Source organism: Hylobates moloch, unplaced genomic scaffold, assembly GCF_009828535.3.
Source record: "Hylobates moloch isolate HMO894 unplaced genomic scaffold, HMol_V3 SCAFFOLD_12, whole genome shotgun sequence".
Taxonomy (NCBI): Eukaryota; Metazoa; Chordata; class Mammalia; order Primates; family Hylobatidae; genus Hylobates; species Hylobates moloch.
In genome coordinates, this window is record NW_026652287.1 from 54,918,597 (window position 1) to 54,941,816 (window position 23,220).

Consider the following 23,220-nt stretch of genomic DNA (forward strand, 5'->3'; position numbering starts at 1 on the left):
CAACACAAACACATGGAAACACATCCCCTGCTCAAATATGGGTAGAATAATTTGTGAAAATGACCATACTGCCAAAAGCAATCTATAAATTCAACACAATCCCCATCAAAATACCACTGTCATTCTTCACAGAGTTAGAAAAAACAATTCTAAAATTCATATAGAACCAAAAAAGAGACTGCATAGCCAAAGCAAGACTAAGCAAAAAGAACAAATCTGGAGGCACCACACTACCTGATTTCAAACTATACTATAAGGCCATGGTCACCAAAACAGCATGGTGCTGGTATAAAAATAGGCACATGGACCAATGGAACAGAGAACCCAGAAATAAACCAAAATAATTACAGCCAAGCGATCTTCAAAAAAGCAAACAAAAACATAAAGCGGGGAAAGTATACCCTTTCAACAAATGGTTCTGGGATAATTGGCTAGCCACATGTAGAATGAAACTGGATCCTCATCTCTCACCTTATAAAAAAAATCAACTCAAGATGGATTAAGGACTTAAACCTAAGACCAGAAACTATAAAAATTCTGGAAGATAAAACTGGAAAAAAAAACCCTTCTAGGCATTGGCTAGGCAAAAATTTCATGACCAAAAACCCAAAAGCAAATGCAATAAAAACAAAGATAAATAGCTGGGACCTGGTTAAACTAAAGAGTTTTTGCATAGCAAAAGGAACAGTCAGCAGAGTAAACATACAACTCACACAGTGGGAGAAAATCTTCACAATCTATACATCTGACAATGGATTAGTTTCCAGAATCTACAACAAACTCAATCTATACCTCTGACAAAAGATTAATATCCAGAATCTACAACAAACTCAAGCAAATCAGTAAGGAAAAAAACAATTGCATCAAAAAGTGGGCTAACGACATGAATAGAAAATTCTCAAAATAAGATATACAAATGGCCAACAAACATATAAAAAATGGTTAACATCACTAATGATCAAAGAAATGCAAATCAAACCCACAATGCCATACCACCTTATTCCTGCAAGAATAGCCATAATCAAAAGATCAAACAACTGTAGATGTTGGCATGGATGTGGCAATCAGGGAACACATCTATACTGCTGGTGAGAATGTAAACTAGTAGAGCCGCTATGGAAAACATATAAATGCATATGGAAAACAGTGTGGAGAGTCTGTAAAGAACTAAAAGTAGAACTAGCATTTGATCCAGCAATCCCACTACTGAGTACCCAGAGAAAAAGAAGTCATTATTTGAAAAAGGTACTTGCACATGCGTGTTTCTAGCAGCACAATTCACAATTGTAAAATTGTGGAACCAACTGAAATGCCCATGAATTAACACGTGGGTAAAGAATCTGTGAGATATGTGTGGGGTGTGTGTGTGTGTGTATATAAACATGTAAAATGTATATATACACACACGCACATATATACACACACACACACAAACATATATATATATATATATATATGTTGGAATACTACTCAGCAATAAAAAGGAATGAATTAACAGCATTTGCAAGGTCCTGGATGAGACTGGAGACTATTATTCTAAGAATGGTAAACCAAATATCGTATATTCTCACTGATATGTGGGAGGTATGCTATGAGGATGCAAAGGCATAATAATAATACAATGGACTTTGGGTACTTGGGGGGAAGAGTGAAAGGGGAAAGGATAAAATATAACATATATGGTGCAGTGTGTACCGCTTGGGTGATGGATGCACCAGGATCTCACAAATCACCACTAAAGAACTTACTGAACTAACCAAATACCACCTGTACATAAGTAACTTATGGAACAATAAAATTTAAAAAAATTATTTTTATAATTACAGACAGGCTCACATAATGAATTCTTCATAAACTATTACACAGGCTGGACCTGGTACCTCATGCCTATAATCCCAGCACTTTGGGAGGCCGAGGTGAGTGGATCACCTGAGGTCATGCGTTAGAGACCAGTTTGACCAACATGGTGAAACCCTGTCTCTACTAAAAATACAAAAATTAGGCCAGGCGAGGTGGCTCAAGCCTGTAATCCAGCACTTTGGGAGGCTTCGACGGGTGGATCATGAGGTCAGGAATTTGAGATCAGCCTGACCAAAATGGTGAAACCCCATCTCTACTAAAAATACAAGAATGAGCCAGGCGTGGTGGTGCATGCCTGTAGTCTCAGCTACTCAGGAGGCTGAGGCAGGAGAACTGCTTGAACCTGAAAGGCAGAGGTTGCAGTGAGCCCAGATTGCACCATTGCACTCCAGCCTGGGAGAAAGATTAAGACTCTGTCTCAAAAACAAACAACAACAACAACAAAAAAACAACTAAACAAATAAAAAACCTATTAAACAACAATAAAAATTATGGGTCTAGCATGAGTACCAGTCAAGTTAAAACAGAATTTGCATGGGGAGACTCTGAACCATAAGCCAAAAGATTGTACAGCAATAAATGCAATACAAAGCAGAGTATAAATTTGCTTTCAAGCCGGGTGCGGTGGCTCACGCCTGTAATCCCAGCACTTTGGGAGGCTGAGGCGGGCGGATCACGAGGTCAGGAGATCGAGACCATCCTGGCTAACATGGTGAAACCCCATCTCTACTAAAAATACAAAAAAATTAGCCAGGCGTGGTGGCGGGCGCCTGTAATCCCAGCTACTCAGGAGGCTGAGGCAGGAGAATGGCGTGAACCCGGGAGGCAGAGCTTGCAGTGAGCCGAGATCACGCCACTGCACTCCAGACTGGGCAAGAGCGAGACTCTGTCTCAAAAAAAAAAAAAAAAATTTGCTTTCAGCATTTTTGAGAATTTTTGTTTTGTAGTAAATTAGACACCTTCTTAAAATGATTTACTTTGTTCCAATATTGCTTTTTTCTGCTAAAAATAGTTTCAAACTTATACTCAAACACACTCCATAATTTATTTACACCTAAGATTCATCTTTAGACTAATAGATGTGTATATTTAACTCTACGTAAATCAATACTAGCAATCCATATGTGCTTGCAGGCAGAGGCCACATGTTCGAAGAAAAATATATGAAAAATTTAAAAAAGATTTATTCGGGACTCAGAAATGTATAGATTTTACTTATGTTTGTATGTAAGTTTTATTATGACCATAAAAATCTTGTAGTCAATAACAATTGTACATTTAAAAATAACTAAAACTGTAGAATTGAATTGCTTGTAATACAAAGAATAAATGCTAAAGGTAATGGAGACCGCATTTAGTCTAACGTGATTGTTATATATTGTATGACCATATCAAAATATGCCACATATGGCATAAATATGTACACATACTAGGTATCCACAAAAATTAAGGAAAATAAATTTAAATGTGAAAATAAAAATTTAGCCTATAGGAACAATATTCTTTAACTTAATAGCAATTAAAATTCACTGGCAAAAAAGATTACTAGGGATGTCAGTCCATTATCCTACCAAATAGTGTATTTTTACCATCTTTTACCTACACCCTTGAGTAAGATGGAATAGGTTAAAGTTACTGGCATAATAACACTTCATTGAATTCACGATAGTAAAACTGTTTAGTTGAAAAGTTAAGTTCACATGTAATTTATAATTAAAAAATATGCTGCATATATTTCATAAAAATACAATAAATCATACTAAATTTTAACTAAAATTAAGAATATTTTTCTTTCATAATAATGCAGAATATTAATCTGAACACCTACCTCATGCATCACTCAATATTATAAGTTAACCATAAAGATATTCTCTACTTAAATTTTCATCATGCATCTTACATTTTAATGTCCTTACCTTTCCATAGAAAAAGTCATAAATAATGCTTCCTCATATTTGTAATGGTTTTTCAAAATAAATATCTTCTGTAATTTAAAGACATATTTTCTGATCGATCTTTGGACAGTAATTACACTTCTAATGTTTTTATTTAGTATGAACGCTCTGATTTTGAGTAAGATGTGAGCAGGTATTAATGGCTTTTTAACTTTGTCTATATTTGTACACTTTTTCTCAAGTATAAATGCTTTCCTATGCATTAAGGTGTGAGCATTGGTTCAAAGCTTGGCCACATTGTTCACACTGGTAGTTTTCTCCAGTATGAATTATCTTACAATCAAGTGTGACAATCATTTAGAGGCTTTGTCACATTCTTCACATTTCTAGGATTTCTCAGCAGCATGATTTTCTTGATGTTTAGAAAAGTTTGACTTGTCAAAAGCATTGGCACATCTTTCAGGTTTGTAGAGTTTTCCTCCAGTATCAATAATCTTATGTCTGTTAAGAATCCAGGACTTTTTATAGACTTTACCACATTATTCACACTTGTAAGATTTCTCTCCAATATGAGTTATCTTATCTGCAGTAAGGTGTGAAAACTGGTTAAAGGCTTTGCCAAATTTTTCCTGTTTGTAGGGTTGCTCTCCAGTATGAATTTTCTTATGTCTGGTTAGGGCTGAGGACCAGAAAAAGGATTTGCCACATTCTTCACATTTGAAGAGTTTTACTCCAGTATGAATTACCTTATGTTTAGTAAAGGTTGAAGACCGGTTAAAAGATTTGCCACATTCTTTACATTTGTAGGGTTTCTCTCTACTATGAATTTTCTTATGGTTAGTAAGGATTGAAGACTGGTTAAAGGCTTTGCCACATTTTTCACATTTGTAGGGTTTCTCTCCAGTGTGAATTATCTTATGTTTAGTAAGAGCTGAGGACTCTTTAAAGGCTTTGCCACATTCTCCACATGTGTAGGGTTTCTCTCCGGTGTGCAGCCTCTTATGTCTAGTTAGGGTTGAGGATTGGCTAAATGCTTTGCCACATTCTTCACATTTGTAGGGTTTCTCTCTAGTATGAATTCTCTTATGTCCATTTAGGGTTGAGGATGATATAAATGCTTTGCCACATTCTTCACACTTGTAAGGTTTCTCTCCAGTATGAATTATCTTATGTGTAGTAAGCTTTGAGGATCGATTAAAAGCTTTGCCACATTCTTCACATTTGTATGGTTTCTCTCCAGTGTGCATCCTCGTATGTCTAGTTAGGGTTGAGGATTGACTAAATGCTTTGCCACATTCTTCACATTTGTAGGGCTTCTCTCCAGTATGAATTATCTTATGTTCAGTAAGAGTTGAAGATTTCCTAAAAGCTTTGCCACATTCTTCACATTTGTAGGGTTTCTCTCCAGTATGAATTATCTTATGTGTAGTAAGGGTTGAGGATTGGCTAAAAGCTTTGCCACATTCTTCACATTTGTAGGGTTTCTCTCCAGTGTGCATCCTCTTATGTGTAGTAAGGTGTGAAGGTTGGCTAAATGCTTTGCCACATTCTTCACATTTGTAGGTTTTCTCTCTGGTATGAATTCTCTTATGTTCAGTAAGGGTTGAGGACCAGATAAATGCTTTGTCACATTCTTCGCTCTTGGAAGGTTTCTCTTTAGTATGAATTATCTTATGTGTAGTAAGATTTGAAGATTGATTAAAAGCTTTGCCACATTCTTCACATTTGTAGAGTTTCTCTCCAGCGTGTATTATTTTATGTTTAGCAAGGGTTGAGGGGTGCTTAAAAGCTTTGCCACATTCTTTACATTTGTAGGGTTTCTCTCCAGTATGAATTGTCTTATGCTTATTAAGGGTTGAGGAATGGCTAAAAGCTTTGTCACATTCTTCACATTTGTAGGGCTTCTCTCCAGTGTGTATCCTCTTATGTCTAGTTAGGGTTGAAGACCATATAAATGCTTTGCCACATTCTTTACATTTGAAGGGTTTCTCTCTAGTATGAATTCTTTTATGTTTAGTAAGGCTTGAGGACCAGATAAATGCTTTGCCACATTCTTCACACTTGTAAGGTTTCTCTCCAGTATGAATTATCTTATGTGTAGTAAGATTTGAAGATCGATTAAAAGCTTTGCCACATTCTTCACATTTGTAGAGCTTCTCTCCAGCATGTATTATTTTATGTTTAGTAAGGGTTGAGAGTCGCTTAAAAGCTTTGCCACATTCTTTACATTTGTAGGGTTTCTCTTCAGTATGAGTTATCTTATGATTAGTAAGGGTTGAGGAACTGCTAAAAGCTTTGCCACATTCTTTACATTTGTAGGGTTTCTCTCCAGTATGAATTACCTTATGTTTAGCAAGGGTTGAGGAATGGCTAAAAGCTTTGCCACATTCTTCACATTTGCAGGGCTTCTCTCCAGTGTGTATCCTCTTATGTCTAGTTAGGGTTGAGGACCATAGAAATGCTTTGCCACATTCTTCACACTTGTAAGACTTCTCTCCAGTATGAATTATCTTATGTGTAGAAAGATTTGAGGATTGATTAAAAGCTTTGCCACATTCTTCACATTTGTAGAGTTTCTTTCCAGCATGAATTATTTTATGTGTCGTAAGGGTTGAGAATTGCTTAAAAGCTTTGCCACATTCTTTACATTTGTAGGGTTTCTCTCTACTATGAATTATCTTATGTTTAGTAAGGGTTAAGGATTGCCTAAAAGCTTTGCCACATTCTTCAAATTTGTAGGGTGTCTCTCCAGTATGAATTATCTTATGTTTAGTAAGGGTTGAGGATTGCCTAAAAGCTTTGCCACATTCTTCACATTTGTAGGGTTTCTCTCCAGTGTGTATCCTCTTATGTCTAGTTAGGGTTGAGGACCATAGAAATGCTTTGCCACATTCTTCACACTTGTAGATTTTGTCTTCAGCACAAATTATTTTATGTGTAGTAAGGGTTGAGAGTTGCTTAAAAGCTTTGCCGCAATCTTCACATTTGTAGGGTTTATCTTCAGTATGAATTTTCTTATGATTAGTAAGGGTTGAGGACCAATGAAAGGTTTTTTTACATTCCTTACATTTATAGGACTTCTCTGTAATATAAACACATTTATGTTGGGTTTTGTGTAAACGGATGCAAAATGATTTGACGCATTTTTTACATTTGAAGCGTTTCCTTCCAGTATGTCTTATCATATGTCTGTTTGTATTTAAAAATTTATAGAAGACTTTCAAATATTTACCACATTGAAGTACTTTGCTCTGGGCAGTTGTGACACACTGGTTAAGTTTATTATAACCCTCTTTGTGCACCTTACACTCATCCACACTTTTACAACCTTTTCTTAACTGTAAATTCTCATGTCCACATTTTTCATATTTTCTCGGTAATACTTTTTGAAAAGAATCTTCCATGGCCTGCTCTGGCCAAAAGTCTTGAGCAAAATGAGGACACACACCTGAAAAAAAATTAAAAATAATAAATTACTCCACTCACTAGACTCACATGAATATAGTTTAAAAATCTTACCTATAAAATTATACAAACTACATAAACAATATGGCACTGCAAAATACCACAGGCCCTAATTCTATTTTTATTTTTTATTTTTTTGAGACGGAGTCTCGCTCTGTCACCCAGGCTGGAGTGCAGTGGCGTGATCTCGGCTCACTGTAAGCCCCGCCTCCTGGGTTCACGCCATTATCCTGCACAGGCCCTAATTCTTTCATAGACATATATATGTAACAAAAACATACAGATCAAATTACATCTATGGAAAATTTATGAATGAGTTAAGTATGTGCAGTGTCTCAGGGGAGCACAATGCAAAAAAACCACACAGAAAAAAAAAAGTCTGTTAAATTTACTCAACACAGCTTTTCCTGCTTCCCATTATAACAGAGTGCCTTTAGAAGTAAATTGCCAATGCCTGGTTTCTGTTTTAAAAGAAAGGTAAAATAGTAGCCCATTCATTTTTATTTCTAGCTTTTAGGGGCTTTTCCTGACACTGATTTCCGTCTCTTATGACATAAAGTGTTCAAAGAAACCGTGGCATAATTTGGAATGAGAGTTTGAGTCTGCTGAAACCAAAGAAAAATGTTACAGCAACAGAGAGACTGCAGTACCACAGAAAGGAAACAGGCACAGCAAGTGATTACTGACTCCTACAAAGTAACATGAGTAAACACTTTTAATTAAAACATAAACACAAAATTTTAGACAACACATATCCTAAGAACATATTTGAGAAATTCCCATAATCATCAGGCAAGACAGTTGTTTTCAAACTATGCCAGGACAAAACTACATTATAAAGACTTTGACAGTTAGCTTTTTTTAAATGTCCAAATCTCAATCAAAGATTATAATGTATACAAAATGGGGCAATATGATGCCACCAAAATACTATAAAATTTTCTGAAAGAAACCATAAAAAAGATGTATACATTACTTTTATGAATTGGTAATAAATTGAATAATACTCACTGATTAAAATAGGAACAGAGACAACTATGGAAAGTCGGAAAAATGAGGATGAGAACAAAAATATTTAAGATTTCAAAAAAACAAATTGTGGAGGTAAAAATATAAAAACTGATAGATCCTAAAATTAAGAAAAAATGATGTAAAAATGAAGCTCAACAAACTAGGATCACAGAAAGATGTTTATAACAAACACATATATAAGCACAATTTCAAAAGTCACAGATAAAAAAAAATCTTTGAAGCTGGAAAATAAAAGTTATGTGCCAGGCCAGGCATGGTGTCTCACACCTGTATTTTAGGCACTTTGGGAGGCCAAGGCAGACAGATCACCTAAGGCCAGGAGTTCGAGGCCAGCCTGGCCAACATGGTGAAACCCCATCTCTACTAAAACTACAAAAATTAGCCAGGTGTGGTGACACATGCCTGTAATCCCAGCTACTTGGGAGGCTGAGGCAGATTATGAGGTCAGGAGTTCGAGACCAGTCTAACCAACATGGAGAAAAACCCCCTCTACTAAAAATACAAAATTAGCTGTGCGTGGTGGCACATGCCTGTAATCCCAGCTACTCAAAAGACCGAGGCAGGAGAATCGCTTGAACCCAAGAGGCAGAGGTTGCGGTGAGCCGAGATCACACCATTGCACTCCAGCCTGGGCAACAAGAGCAAAATTCCGTCTCAAGAAAAAAAAAAAAAGGTAGTTGTTTAATATGTATTAAGATTTAGCTTGCAAGATAAAAACATTTTAGCAATATGTTGCATGAAAATTTCAAGATGAGTATGACTAAATATTTAAATATATTTTCTGGTAAATTTTTTCTTGACAAGTAAAAATAATAACTAAAAGAAGTACAGAGTTATGATAGTTTTAAATTATATTCACATTTAAAAGTGTTTCTCCCATAAAAAAATATAGGTTCAGAAATAAATAGGATGTTGAAATTATAAGAATTTTATGACTACTCAGCTACACCAGATTAGAAAATCATTCACAACAAACCCACACAACAAATATACAAGTTATAAAAAATACAGCAATAGCATTTATACAGGCAAACAAACATAGAGATAATTCTATTGGAAAAAGACATATGGCTCAATCATATTTGATTTTGCTCCAGACTGTCTTAAATTGCATAAAGTTATATATTGGCATGCACAATTATTATACTAAAATATCAAAGCACAATTAACAGATGTGTAGTGGCATACCCTAAAATATATAACACAAAAATATAAAATTGCAAAACCAAATTAAAACATGGAATGTAAACTTTATTAGACACCATCAACTAGATTAACATATTCATTAAAAAATCTTAGAGGAATAATATGGGAAAAAATAATACAGAGATTACTTGAAAATAAAAAAAGGTGAGAAATTCCCGAATTTTGATGTAATAAAAGAAAAAAAACTCTAACCAAGAATACTTGATTTAAATTTATTTCACTTTAAAAAGAAGATGAAAATAAAAATTTCCAAAATAAAAAGTGAGTGTTCATCACCACTAGCACAGTTCTACAAAAAAAAAAATGCTACATGGTGTCCAGGCACCGTGGGCTCATGACTGTAATCCTACAGTTTTAGGAGGCAAGCCTGTCAGAACACTAGAAACCAGGAGTTTCAGATCAGCCTGAGTAATGTGAGACTATGCAAATAACAACAAGAAATGCTGAAATGGGTTGCTAAAATGAGTCAGTTTTGTTTAAAAAAAAAATACTGGACAGTATCATAAAACCATATATAAAATAAAGCTATTAAATGTAAATATACAGACAAATATAGAAATCTTTACTATCATAATGATGATGCTTAAAATCCTTAAAGATCTTCTGTAGAATATTTAAAACAGAATAAAAATCGTAATTGTAGACACCAAAATCTCACTTTCAATAATAAATAGAAAATTCATATAAAAATGAATAAGAAAACAGAAAACCTAGACAACATTATACACAGTATTTATTATTCTGCATATAGAGGAATACCTGAGAGTGGGTAATTTATTAAAAAACAAGTTTATTTGGCTCACAATTCAGCAGACTGTATAAAAAGCGTGTGCCAGCATCTGCTTCTGGTGAGTGTCAGCAAGCTTACAATCATGGTTGAAGGTGAAGATTAACTGTACACACCACATGATAACAGACAGAGCAAGTATGAGGTGAAGGAGCCAGGTTCTTCTAATAAACCAGCTTTCATTTGAATTAATAAAGTGCACACATTTTGATTACCAAGAGGATGGTGCCAAACCATTCATAAGGACTCTGCCCCATGACCCAAACACCTCCTACCAGGTCTGACATCTAACATTAAGAATTACATTGCAGCATAAGGTTTGAGTAACATCAACATCAAAACCATATTATAGACCCACGGGGTTTAACAGACATGTACAAAACTTTTCAGTCAAAAGCAAGGGAATACACAATATTCTTATTTGAACCTGGTGTATTCTGTTATGACACATACTAAGTGTTATTAAATTTAAGAATGCCAGATGGGTGGTGTAGCTCATGCCTATAATCTCAACACTTAGAGAGACCAAGGTGGGAGGATCACTTAGAGCTAAAAGTCTCAGGCCAGCCTGGGCAACATAGTGAGACTCTATCCCTACAAAATAATCAAATAATTATTCAGACATGGTACTTTTTTTGTAGTCCCTACTACTTGAGAGACTTAGGTGGAAAGATAACTTGAGCCCAGTAGGTTGAGGCTGCAGTGAGTCAAGATTATGCCAATACACTCCAGCCTGGGTGACAGAGTAAGATCCTGTCTCCAAACAAAAACAACAAACACACACACACAAAAACAAATAAATGTAAGAAGATCAATATTATACACTTCGTGTTTTCTGACCAAAACTAAATTAAACTGGAGATTAAAACTGAAAAATCAAAAAATACATGAAAATAAAAAACTCTTCAACATATTTTTACTCAGGAATAAAAAAATTAATTTTTCAAAGATGTCAATACAACCTACAGTGGTACACAAATTCAATATAATCTTTATAAAAATCCCAACAGTAGTTTTTTAAAGAAATACTGTTTGAGATGTTAAAATTTTGTTATGAACTATAGCCAAACACCTATGGAAAAAAAACAAAGAGGCATTATAACTTCCGATTTTGAAACGTATTAAAAGCAACAGTAACAAAAACAATGAGGTACTCACACAAAGACAGATAAACAGATGAAAGAACAGAGTAGAGAGCCTAGAAATGAACCCTTCTGTATACAGCCAAATAGTTTCCCACAAAATTGACATGAGCACACAATGGAAGATAATCTTTTCAAAAAATTCTGTTAAAAACTGAATATCCTTGCCAGGCGCAGGGCTCACGCTTGTAATCCCAGCACTTTGGGAGGCCGAGGCGGGCGGATCACGAGGTCAGGAGATCGAGACCACGGTGAAACCCTGTCTCTACTAAAAAAATACAAAAAAATTAGCCGGGCGTGGTGGCGGGCGCCTGTAGTCCCAGCTACTCGGAGAGGCTGAGGCAGGAGAATGGTGTGAACCCAGGAGGCGGAGCTTGCAGTGAGCCGAGATCGCGCCACTAAACTCCAGCCTGGGCGACAGAGCGAGACTCCGTCTCAAAAAAAAAGAAAAAAAAAAAACACAAAAAACAATATCCATTCTGATAAAATAAAGATTATTTCCTTCAACCGATGTGAAAATCTTTTAATTAGACATAAGAAGGTAACTTTGTTGTTGTTGTTTTTGAGATGGAGTCTCGGTTTTGCCCAGGCTGGAGTGCAGTGGCGCAGTCTCGGCTCACTGCAACCTCTGCCTCCCGGGTTCAAGCGATTATCCTGCCTCAGCCACCCGAGTAGCTGGGATTACAGGCACCAGGCACAGCGTCTGGCTAATTTATGTATTTTTTTTTTTTTTTGGAGATGGAGTTTCGCTCTTGTTGCCCAGGCTGGAGTGCAATGGCGCGATCTCGGCTTACCGCAACCTCCGCCTCCCAGGTTCAAGCAATTCTCCTACCTCAGCCTCCCGAGTAGCTGGGATTACAGGCATGCACCACCACGCCCAGCTAATTTTGTATTTTTAGTAGAGACAGGGTTTCTCAATGTTGAGGCTGGTCTCGAACTCCTGACCTCAGGTGATCAGCCCACCTCGGCCTCCCAAAGTGCTGGGATTACAGGCGTGAGCCACTGCACCCGGCCTTAATTTATGTATTTTTAATAGAGACGGGGTTTCACCATGTTGGCCAGGCTGATCTCGAAATCTTGACCTCGTGATCCACCCGACTCGGCCTCCCAAAGCGCTGGGCCACGCACGAGGCCCAGCCACATAAAATTTTAATCTCTTAAACACATATAGGGGAGGCAGGGCACTGTGGCTCATGCCTGTAATCCCAGCACTTTGGGAGGCCAAGATGGGTGGATCACGAGGTCAGGAGTTCAAGACCGTCGACCAGCCTGACCAAGATGGTGAAAACCTGATTCTACTAAAAATACAAAAATTAGCCCGGCGGGGCGGCGCGTGCCTGTAGTCTCAGCTACTCAGGAGGCTGAGGCAGAAGAATCGCTTGAACCCAGGAGGCGGGGGTTGCAGTAAGCCGAGATGGGCCATTACACTCTAGCCTGGGTGACAGAGCGAAACTCCGTCTCTCTCTCTCTCTCTCTCTTCTCTCTCTCTCTCTGTATATATGAAACACATGACATTAGTCTTGGTGCCAAATTCTTAGATACAACATTAAATGCATGAGCAACAAAGAAAAAAAACAGAATAATTTAACTACACTACACTTCAAAATTTCTGCATATTTAAGTAAACATTTAATGGAGAAATAATGCCTCCTATAAAATGGATGAAAATATTTACAAATTACATGTGATAACAGTGAATACCCAAAAAATATAAACAACTTTTAAAACGGAACAATAAAGTTAAATAACTTTATTTAGAAATAGACAAATTAAAATAAATTTTCATAAAAAAACAAATAAAAAAACATTTGAAAGGACACACAAAATTACTAATTTGTAGAGAAATGCATTAAAACCACAATGAAAACAAAATCCCCTCACACCCACTTAAATGGTCACTACCAATTTTTTAAAAACACCAAGTCGGTCGGGCGCGGGGCTCACGCCTGTAATCCCAACACTTTGGGAGGCCGAGGCGGGCGGATCACGAGGTCAGGAAATTGAGACCATCCTGGTTAACACGGTGAAACCCCGTCTCTACTAAAAATACAAAAAAATTAGCCGGGCGCGGTGGCGGGCGCCTGTAGTCCCAGCTACTGGGGCTGCTGAGGCAGGAGAATGGCGTGAACCCGGGAGGCGGAGCTTGCAGTGAGCCGAGATCGCGCCACTGCACTCGGGCCTGGGCGAAAGAGCGAGACTCTGTCTCAAAAAAAAATAAAAAAATAAAAAGTAAAAAAATAAAAACATAAAAACACCAAGTCTGTTGATAATGCAACCAAAATGAAACCCTTGGATGGGCACAGTGGCTCACACCTTTAATCCCAGCACTTTGGGAGGCCGCAGGCAGGCAGATCATAAGGTCAGGAGTTCAAGACCAGCCTGCTTAACATGGTGAAACTGTCTCTACTAAAAATACAAAAATTACCCAGGTGTGGTGACGTGTGCCCGTAATCCCAGCTAGTCAAGAGGCTGAGGCAGGAGAATCGCTTGAACCCAGGAGGCAGAGGTTGGAGTGTGAAAAAAAGAAACATATTGATTGTTGGTGGAAAGCAGGATGTACCCATTGTTTTATAATGTCATAAATGTACTTTAAATAAAATTATTATCAAATACAGCAATTCCACTTATAAATCTGTATCTAAAATATGCATCATAGGACCCTGAAGACAAATTTGATACAATGGAGTATTATTCAACCTTAAAAAAAAAAAAAAAAACTTGTCATATTTAAAGAGATTGTGTCAACTGAAATAAGCTAGTAACGAAATGATGAATGTTATGATTTCACTAAGATATATAAAATAGTCACGCTCGTAAAAACAGAAAGTGGAAGGGTGTTTGTCAAGGGCTACAGAGAGCATAAAATGGTCAAGTGTTACTTAATGGACATTGCATTTTAATTTTGCAAGATGTAAAATTTCTAGAAGTCTTCTGCATAACGACGTTAATATAGTTAACAGGCCTGAAATATATAGTTTTGTTTTTTTTTTTTTTGAGACAGGGTCTCAATCTGTCACACAAGCTTGAGTGCAGTGGCACATTATGGCTCACTGTAGCCTTACACTCCCAGGCTCAAACAATCCTGCCCCTCAGTCTCTCAAGTAGCTGGGACCACAGGTACACACCATCATGCCTGGCTATTTCTTACATAAAAATGTTTGTAGAGAAGGTGTCTCCATATTTTGCCCAGGCTGGTCTGAAACTTTTGGGCTTAAGCAATCCTCCTGGTCCTGGCCTCTCAAAATCCTGGTCTTACGGAAGTGAGCCACCACCATGCCTGGCCCTGACATGTACATTGAAATAGAGTTAAGAAGGTAAATTATATGTTATGTGTTTTTACAACAATTATTTTTGAAAAAACTAGAAAAAATAAAGAATTATAAATTTTCTTGAAAATTACCTTCAAATCACAAAAACTTTTTTTCACACAAAGGAAATACAAATTCATCATTAAACACATGGTGAAAATAATGCTATTTCAAAGGCTACTCACTTAGACAAGATAAAACCAACATTGAAAATGAACTAAGAGGCTAGGCAAGGTGGCTCACACCTGTAATCCCAGCACTTTGGGAGGCAAAGGCAGGCAGATCACCTGAGCTCAGGAGTTCAAGACCAGCCTAACCAACATGAGAGAAACTCCGTCTCTACTAAAAGAAAAACACAAAATTAGCCGGGCATGGCGGCACATACCTGATATCCCAGGTATATGAGAGGCTGAGGCAAAGGAATCACTTGAATCCATCTCAAAAACAAAAAAGAAAAAAAAATGAGATAAGAAAGAATATATACAAGATAAGCTATAACCAAAATTGGGGTCATATTTGTAGACATAAAAACACACACATATATATAATTTGATTGTTGACAGACATATGGCTCATTTATCTTTTAATTAAATCCCACACTGACTTAAAGTATACAAACAGAATTGCAAATTGTCTAAAATTATAATACATAAGTAAAACCAAAAAACAATAAACTGATATTAAGAAACTTACACTAAAAACACACTAATGTAGAACTGCAAGAAAATAATGAAAGAAATGTTTACTCATAAAATCTAGTTGGCAGCATTAATGTACGTTAACAAATAATTTGTCTAGAAAATTGCAATGTTTGACTAACTGTGCAGTCACGGAAGGCAGGCATTTTAAATTACTGGTATCTATTGTATGGCAATAAAATCCCAAAGAAAATGTAGTACAATCATAAATAGGAGATGCTAATGAGAAACTTAATAGATAAGCATTTAAAAGAAACTAGTATCAATTTTTATGTTTTAAATATGTGCTACTTTTACACAAAATAAAACTACTGTAATTCATTTAGAACCAATTACAGCCTTAAATTGCTAAATTATGTATATATTTAGCAAAATATGGTTAAAGCTTCATGTATAAAACAAATATTTGAGGAATAAATTGTTACTATTTAGTTATAGGCTGACAAAAGTGGCTGAAAATTCTGTAATTCCTATTTGCCTGCCTGTATACTAATTATCTAACTCAAGCACAACATGTACATTCTAGTATATTGTCCTAAATGTCTGAATCCAAAACTACAGACAAATTTGAAGTAGAAAATAAAAATAAAAATTTATATGGAGAGTGACATTATTAAGATAAAAAAAAAAGGTGCCCTATTTGCTTATCTCCTGACAGCAAGAAAATTTGTCATCCATTCCTGACAAAAATGCTTTTGTGAGAGAACCAGGCATCATGGTTCACACCTGTAGTGACAGCTACACGGTACATTAAAGTTGGAGAATTGCTTTCGGTCAAAATATTAAGACCTGCCTGGGTTATGTTGCAAGACCCCATCTCAAAAATAAGTGTCTTTAAGAGTGCTCTGAGATCCAGGAAGGGAGTTATAAAACTCTGCTGAAGCCCAAGATTGAAGGTAATCCTTTTTAGAAGACAAGCCCTCATTCAGGTGGCAAACTACAGGACTACTGTTTTTGGCAACAGACAAGAAAATGTTCCACCTAACTTGGTTCCACTGAGAATTTTGAACTGTACTCTGTAACCATCCCAAACTCTTCCCAGTCACAGTCTGGGGGAGGTCCTGTCCTTCCAGAGGCCTGGAGGAAGACACCCATTTATAGCCATGCTGGCAGGCCTGCAGACTTTGGCCTTTACTGTGGTCTCTGAAGCAGTTCCATGATTCAGTTCCAGCTCCCTGAGCCACAGGTCATGGCTGGTTCTGCCTATGTAGAAACCCAAAGTGACCTGAGAAAATCCTCTCTTGTACTCGATGAAAGCTATGTTCATCCACATCCTCATATAAAGCCCACCACATGCAGACCTGACTGCAGAAACCTGCCCTTGGGCCTGCCCTGCACAGCAAAGTCCTGAAGGATATTCACTCTGTCCAAAAATTAAGTGAGAATTACGACTATCCAAGCCCCTTTTAACAACACAACTAAAGGTGGACCCTTGTGCAAACCCAGCAGACTTAAGACCAAACTACAACTCCTCTTCACTACAAACCCAGAGGACATTCTATCACTCTGAGGACCCAACAAAAATATTTTTACTTTCTGAAACCAGTTTATAAATACTTGAACAAGTATTTGCTCCTTCAAGTTTACAGTCACCAATGCAAAACTATTGTTTCTTATTGTCAATGCTTCTATTTTAACATAGCACTGAAAGTATGTGGAAGACGAAACGGTGAAAAGAAAAATATAAAGTCATTGAAATTGAAGACCAGTAAGTAAAATGTTGCTTTTTGTAGATCATGTAATCATATAGATATAGATATATAGATATAAAAATAGTACTTTAAAACCTGTTTAAACTAATGAATATACTCAGTTAATTAGCAAAATGTAAAATTAACATACAAGAGTAAGTTATGGTTCCATACACTTAAAACAAACTATCTGATAAAATAGAGGAAAAAAAGTGTTAATTACAATAGCAATGAAAAAATCAATTTTAGAACAAATTTAACAAAGGAGCTCATAAATCTTTTAGGTGAAAGATATATCAATGAAAAAAATTAGAACACAAATAAATTTAAAAATATTTTACTTTTATTGAAAGAAAAAGTATTGTGAAACTGTCATGTTATCCAAAGTGATTGACAGATTCAATAAACTATCAGAATTCCATTGTTTTTTATTCACAGTAATGAAAAATACAATCCTAAAATGTACATGAAACTACAAGAAACTTTGAATAGCCAAAGCAATCTTGAAGAAAAAGAACAAAGCAGAAAGACATCAAATTTATAATTTCAAACAATATTTCAAGACCACAGTAATGAAAACAGGATGAAATGTGCAGAAAAACAAACAAACAAACAAACAAAAAAGACCCAGTGGAACCGAAACCACTACTCTCACGCATTTCAGACATAATGCAAAAAGAGAACTTAAAAAACAGTTTAAAATAGAGTACCTCAAAATTATGCAGATATCTGTCTGTCCACAAAAACAAGAAAAAAGAAGTCAGATTGTGAACTCTTTTGTATGCCATGAACAGTACTCTGGCTGTCACTGTAAACTTGAAGAAAGATCATTGAAGGGAAAGTAGAATTCTTAGAGATTTTATAAGCATTAACAGAAGTGAGAGTATAATTAAAAAAAAAAATTCAGGCTTCCCAGAAACTATTTCCTTTGGAACACAGCTTCTCAGATCACTTTAAAGACCTGCTTTCTTCTTGACTTTGGGCCTCTCATCCATGTCATCTGTTGTATTCACTCTCACCTACCTGGGGGTTCATCCACCATCTCATGTCGCTTCATATTCCAGGGCTCTTTTCCTTGCTCCAGACAAGTAATCAGGTCTGGCTTAGAGACAGCAATACCTGTTTTATTAAAAATAACTAACATGAATCTTGCTCATATTCTCCAATTGCCACTTAGTAATGTGCTCAGTAAAGAGCATATAATAGAATATTCTAATAAATTTGTCCCAATATACTAATTTGTAACAGAAATGTTTAAATATTTAGAAGGTATTTTAATTTTATAGGTTCTTAATTTTACTGCTTGGTACTACTGAATCAAAAGTTGGTGATGGCATTAGATTTTAAGGTGTTAGTAGCAGTATTTTATGCCACAAAACTTCTGAAATTACCACTAATCTAAAGTGAAGGACACAGATCAGCTCAGGAATGTGGAGACTTCAGGTCAAGATGAAACATCTTGAAGAAATTATTTTCTAGACAAACAAATCCCCAGGATTTTCTTGAAAACAGAAATCTGAAAGTGTAAATTTCCAGAAAACATTCTACAAAAAAGAAATGAAGCCTGTAATCCCAGCACTCTGGGAGGCCAAGGTGGGCAGATCATGAGATCAGGAGATCGAAACCATCCTGGTTAACACAGTGAAATCCCGTCTCCACTAAAAATACAAAACAAAAAACAAAAAACTAGCCAGGCACGGTGATGGGCACCTGTAGTCCTAGTTACTCGGGAGACTGAGTCAGGAGAATGGTGTGAACCTGGGACGCAGAGCTTGCAATGAGCCGAGATCTCACCACTGCACTCCAGTGTGGGCAACAGAGCAAGACTCTGTCTCAAAAAAAAAAAAAAAGAAAAGAAATAAAACCATTAGTTTATATTAGAAATTTAGTATTAAAGTTTTCCTTACCCAGGAAGGCCAGGTTTCTGTAGTTCTCTAACATTACATTCCTATATAAATTCTGCTGTGCAGTGTCCAGACATTGCCACTCCTCCAGAGAGAATTCTATGGCCACATCCCTAAATGTCAACAGTCCCTGAAAAACACACACAAACACACATATTTACAAAGTGGCTATGGGCAGAATTTTTCATTTGACTCAAGGTAAAATCAGAAAGTGACTAGAACTGGTTCTGACTTATAAGGGTGGCTGAAATTATCCAATAAAATAATTGTCAACCCACAAACGTTTTGTAATGTATTCTCTAACTCTGAGAAAAGAGAGTGGCATAATATCTACAACATCACTGTATATATGATAGTTGTCTAGATGATAAAAGTGTAAAATTGAGGGCATAAACACTAACAAGTACATTTTTTAGTGTTATATTTACATAATACAGAATGAGTTGTGTATTTTTTCAGGTGAAAAAGGCATAGTTGTTTATATATTTCAGACAAAATAGACATGTTGAGTTAGAAGGTACCACTCAAAATTTTTTTTTTTTTTTTTTTTTTTTTGAGACAGAGTCTCACTCTGTTGCCCAGGCTGGAGTGCAGTGGCGCAATCTCGGCTCACTGCAAGCTCTGCCTCCCAGGTTCCACGATTCTCCCGCCTCGGCCTCCCAAGTAGCTGGGACTACAGTTGCCCACTACCATGCCCAGCTAATTTTTTGTATTTTTAGTAGAGACGGGGTTTCACCATGTTAGCCAGGATGGTCTCGATCTCCTGGCCTCGTGATCCGCCTGCCTCGGCCTCCCAAAGTGTTGGGATTACAGGCATAAGCCACCACACCCAGCCAGTACCACTCAAATTTTAATGTGTATGATAAACTAGACATCTTGTTAAGATTATTTTTTCAGGAGATCTGAAACAAAGTCTGAGTTACTGAATTTCTAAAAAGTTCACTAGTAATGCCAGTGTTTTGACCCCAAAAGACTATTCTGTCAAGCATCCAGTAAGTGGAATAGCCTGTGTTTTTTTCAGTTTTTCTGGCCTGTAAACAAAGATGAGAGCTTTCATTTACCTAAAAAAATCAATGCAAAGAAAACCTAAAAAAAAAGGGCAGCTGCCAGATTAAATGTGATGTTTTATGCACATCACCTGCATAAAGATACTTAATGATGAAGAGAAAAATAACTCTGTAGTGAAAAAATATGTAAGAGAGCTTATTAAGCAAGTGAGTTATTAATACCAATTGCACTAGGACAAGTTTCTATAGTGTGTTGATGCACCCAGAAGGACGCAGCATCACTACTGAGATACTGCCCCCACGAAAGTAAATCACAGTCTCAATTTAACCATAAGAAAACATCAGCTGCATGGAAAGTTCAAGATACAGGTATCTTCCGTGTTCTATAATTTTTAATAATGATTTTAAGTACTTTCTTTAACACCCTAATAAGCAGGTATATCCTGATAATTTTTTCCAAACTTTCTGGGTAATAAATGCCATCCTGTTTAAATGAGCACTTTCTTAATCCCGTAATGCAGAGAGATAATAAACAAAACAGAACCTCAACATTATACGTTCTCCATCTTTACTAAGAATCCCAGGTTTTCTCCATAGAAAGAGATTATCCACACCTTTCCATGTTCAACAGCCACAAAGAGAACATTTTTAATATTGCAGATCACAAATTCATGGTGAGAATTCTGCATGGCACATTAAGAAGCCATCATGCAGAGAAGGCTCTGGTAGATAGAAAAGAAATATTTTTCAGAGATCCTTGACTATCATAAGCTTTTTTTTGAGATGGAGTTTTGCTCTTGTTGTTGCCCAGGCTGGAGTGCAATGGCACAATCTTGGCTCATCACAACCCCTGCCTCCTGGGTTCAAATGATTCTCCTGCCTCAGCCTCCCAAGTAGCTGGGATTACAGGCATGCATCACCACGCCCAGCTCATTTTGTATTTTTTGTAGAGACAGGGTTTCTCCATGCTGGTCAGGCTGGTCTTGAACTCCAGACCTCAGGTAATCTGCCTGCCTCGGCCTCCCAAAGTGCTGGAATTACAGACGTGAGCCACCACGCCTGGCCTAGCATAAGCATTTTTAAAAGTAGTTAAGACAAACTCATTAGGGAGAAAAAACACAGATATAGAAGTAAAAATTTGCCAGTACTAAACGCGTGGCATTCTACGAGGCAGAGTGGACACAGCTCTTGATCTGAGACATGTTTAGCTGAAGAAAAGCCATTTTTTCTCTTTCTCCTCCTCCTCTCGAATTCTTTCTCAGATGAGATTTTCTGGACTAATTATATCTGTATCTTGAGAATTTGCCTTTAATAATTTGAGCACCACATGTTTACCTGTTACCACCATACCCAAAGGCAGAAGGCCCAAGACACAAAAACTCTACCCACTTCTGTCCTGAATAACAGAAAAGATTCAGGAACAATGAGCTGTTCCACAGAGATAAAAATATAAGTTTCTCTCTTTTTTTTTTTTGTCCTCAGGTGCCCTCCCCTGCTACAGACACCAGCAATTTCTGCTACAGTAATACAAATATTTGCCACACTGTCCCGTCCTTACCAAATCCAAATAGAACAGGTTCCTGGACCACCCTTTGGTGCAATGGTGGAACTTAACTCTCATGAATGTATCTTGAACTTCTCATACTTGATTCTGGCACCTTAGAGTCACATGAGGCACTTAATTAAAACAAATAGATGCTTTCTTCAGAACATTAAACAGAAACTGTGAAAAGGGCACAAGAGAGTGCTGCAAATTGGCCATGTGACTCTAATTAGAAGCCTGAGCTTATAACCACTTACCTAAGCATTGCCACTCAAGCTTTAATTAGCTTATAAATCACTTGGTAAACTTGGCCCCACTCTATGTAATGTGATTCTGCAGGTTTGGAAATGGTCAATAAATGGGTGTTCTAAACAAGTCCCCTGTCAGTGCTGATGTCACTCTCTCTGGGCTCATTATTAGCATTTGTTAGAAAAATGAGGCACAACACAGAGTCCCTTACACTCAGCACTCTTGTCACAACATAAATACTTCTGATACAAATGAAGACAACCATTCTCTATCTTGAAGTATATTACTTGCTGGCTCTTTAAAGTTCACAAAGAAAAGAGAAAACAGCAATTTCTTAGTAAGTCTGCATTTGGAAAACAACATGTGCACATGTACGAATGCAATGTTTATTAAGCAGGTACTATGTGCTCAATAGGATGTTATAGAGCACTGTGATAACTCATTATTTGATTTAATTCTAATAACACCCTGTGAGTTGATACTAAGTGTTGAATAATTCCAAAGATTTAGAATAAGGACCCAGTATTTTTATTTCTTCTTCTGTTTTCCTGTCACTAATTTTTTTAAAAAAATGCATAGAATAAAATCTAAATATAGACAGATGAGAGGGATATAGATAGAGTGTAATGTAATTTAGATGAATTATTATGTTTATATTTACTATTTTGTGACTTGTGAATCAACTACTGTATCTGCAAGAACAGAAAACAGGTTGCTAAATGGAATGTCTCTGCAAACACTGGTTTTAACAAAAAGTTAAAAAATTAAGACCCTATAATACATATATTTTCCATTTATCGGCTTTTGGGTTTCAGAAAATTGTGAGAACCAACTCTAAAAAGGCAAAAGGAGTCATCACCCAAAACTCTGATGTCTTCTAATTAGTTCTGTGAGGCAAGACTCCAGGGTAGGGCCAGACCTAAATAAGGCCTTCAAAAAGGGTGAATCTAAACAGGGCTGAAACAGGGTGTGGAGTTGATGTAAAATTCTGTTCTTTATGCCACTGGGGAGTATTTTTAGTTCTGTTTCTTTTTTTAAACTTAACTTAAAAAAAAAAAACAAGCCGGGCGCGGTGGCTCACGCTTGTAATCCCAGCACTTTGGGAGGCCGAGGCGGGCGGATCACGAGGTCAGGAGATCGAGACCACGGTGAAACCCCGTCTCTACCAAAAATACAAAAAATTAGCCGGGCGTGGTGGTGGGCGCCTGTAGTCCCAGCTACCCGGAGAGGCTGAGGCAGGAGAATGGCGTGAACCCGGGAGGCGGAGGTTGCAGTGAGCCGAGATCGCGCCACTGCACTCCAGCCTGGGCGACAGAGCAAGACTCCGTCTCAAAAAAAAAAAAACAAAAAACAAAAAAAAAAACCTTAAATCTCAGAGTTTGTGTAATTTTAATCTTTTTTAGCCCCACTGCCCTTTCAATTTTATATTACAT

At 36.9% G+C, this 23,220-nt stretch overlaps 1 protein-coding gene across 4 annotated transcripts in view; it reads right to left on the reverse strand.

The window, feature by feature from the left end:
- LOC116478762 (zinc finger protein 91-like) overlaps window positions 1–23,220 on the reverse strand; it is a 166,798-nt gene that overhangs the window by 38,619 nt on the left and 104,959 nt on the right. For 3 of the 4 annotated variants that reach the window (XR_009209049.1, XR_009209048.1, XR_009209050.1), the window contains exons 4-6: window positions 18,992–19,118; window positions 18,108–18,203; window positions 3,777–7,203 (exon numbers count right to left, since the gene is read on the reverse strand). Coding sequence is in view for 1 of the 4 variants with exons in the window: in XM_058425526.1 (XP_058281509.1) it covers window positions 4,295–7,203; window positions 18,108–18,203; window positions 18,992–19,118 (3,132 nt within the window). In the remaining 3 variants the exon portion in view is untranslated. Of the gene's footprint in view, window positions 1–2,824; window positions 7,204–18,107; window positions 18,204–18,991; window positions 19,119–23,220 lie in introns of those variants that run through there. The other variant, XM_058425526.1, reaches the window with a different exon arrangement.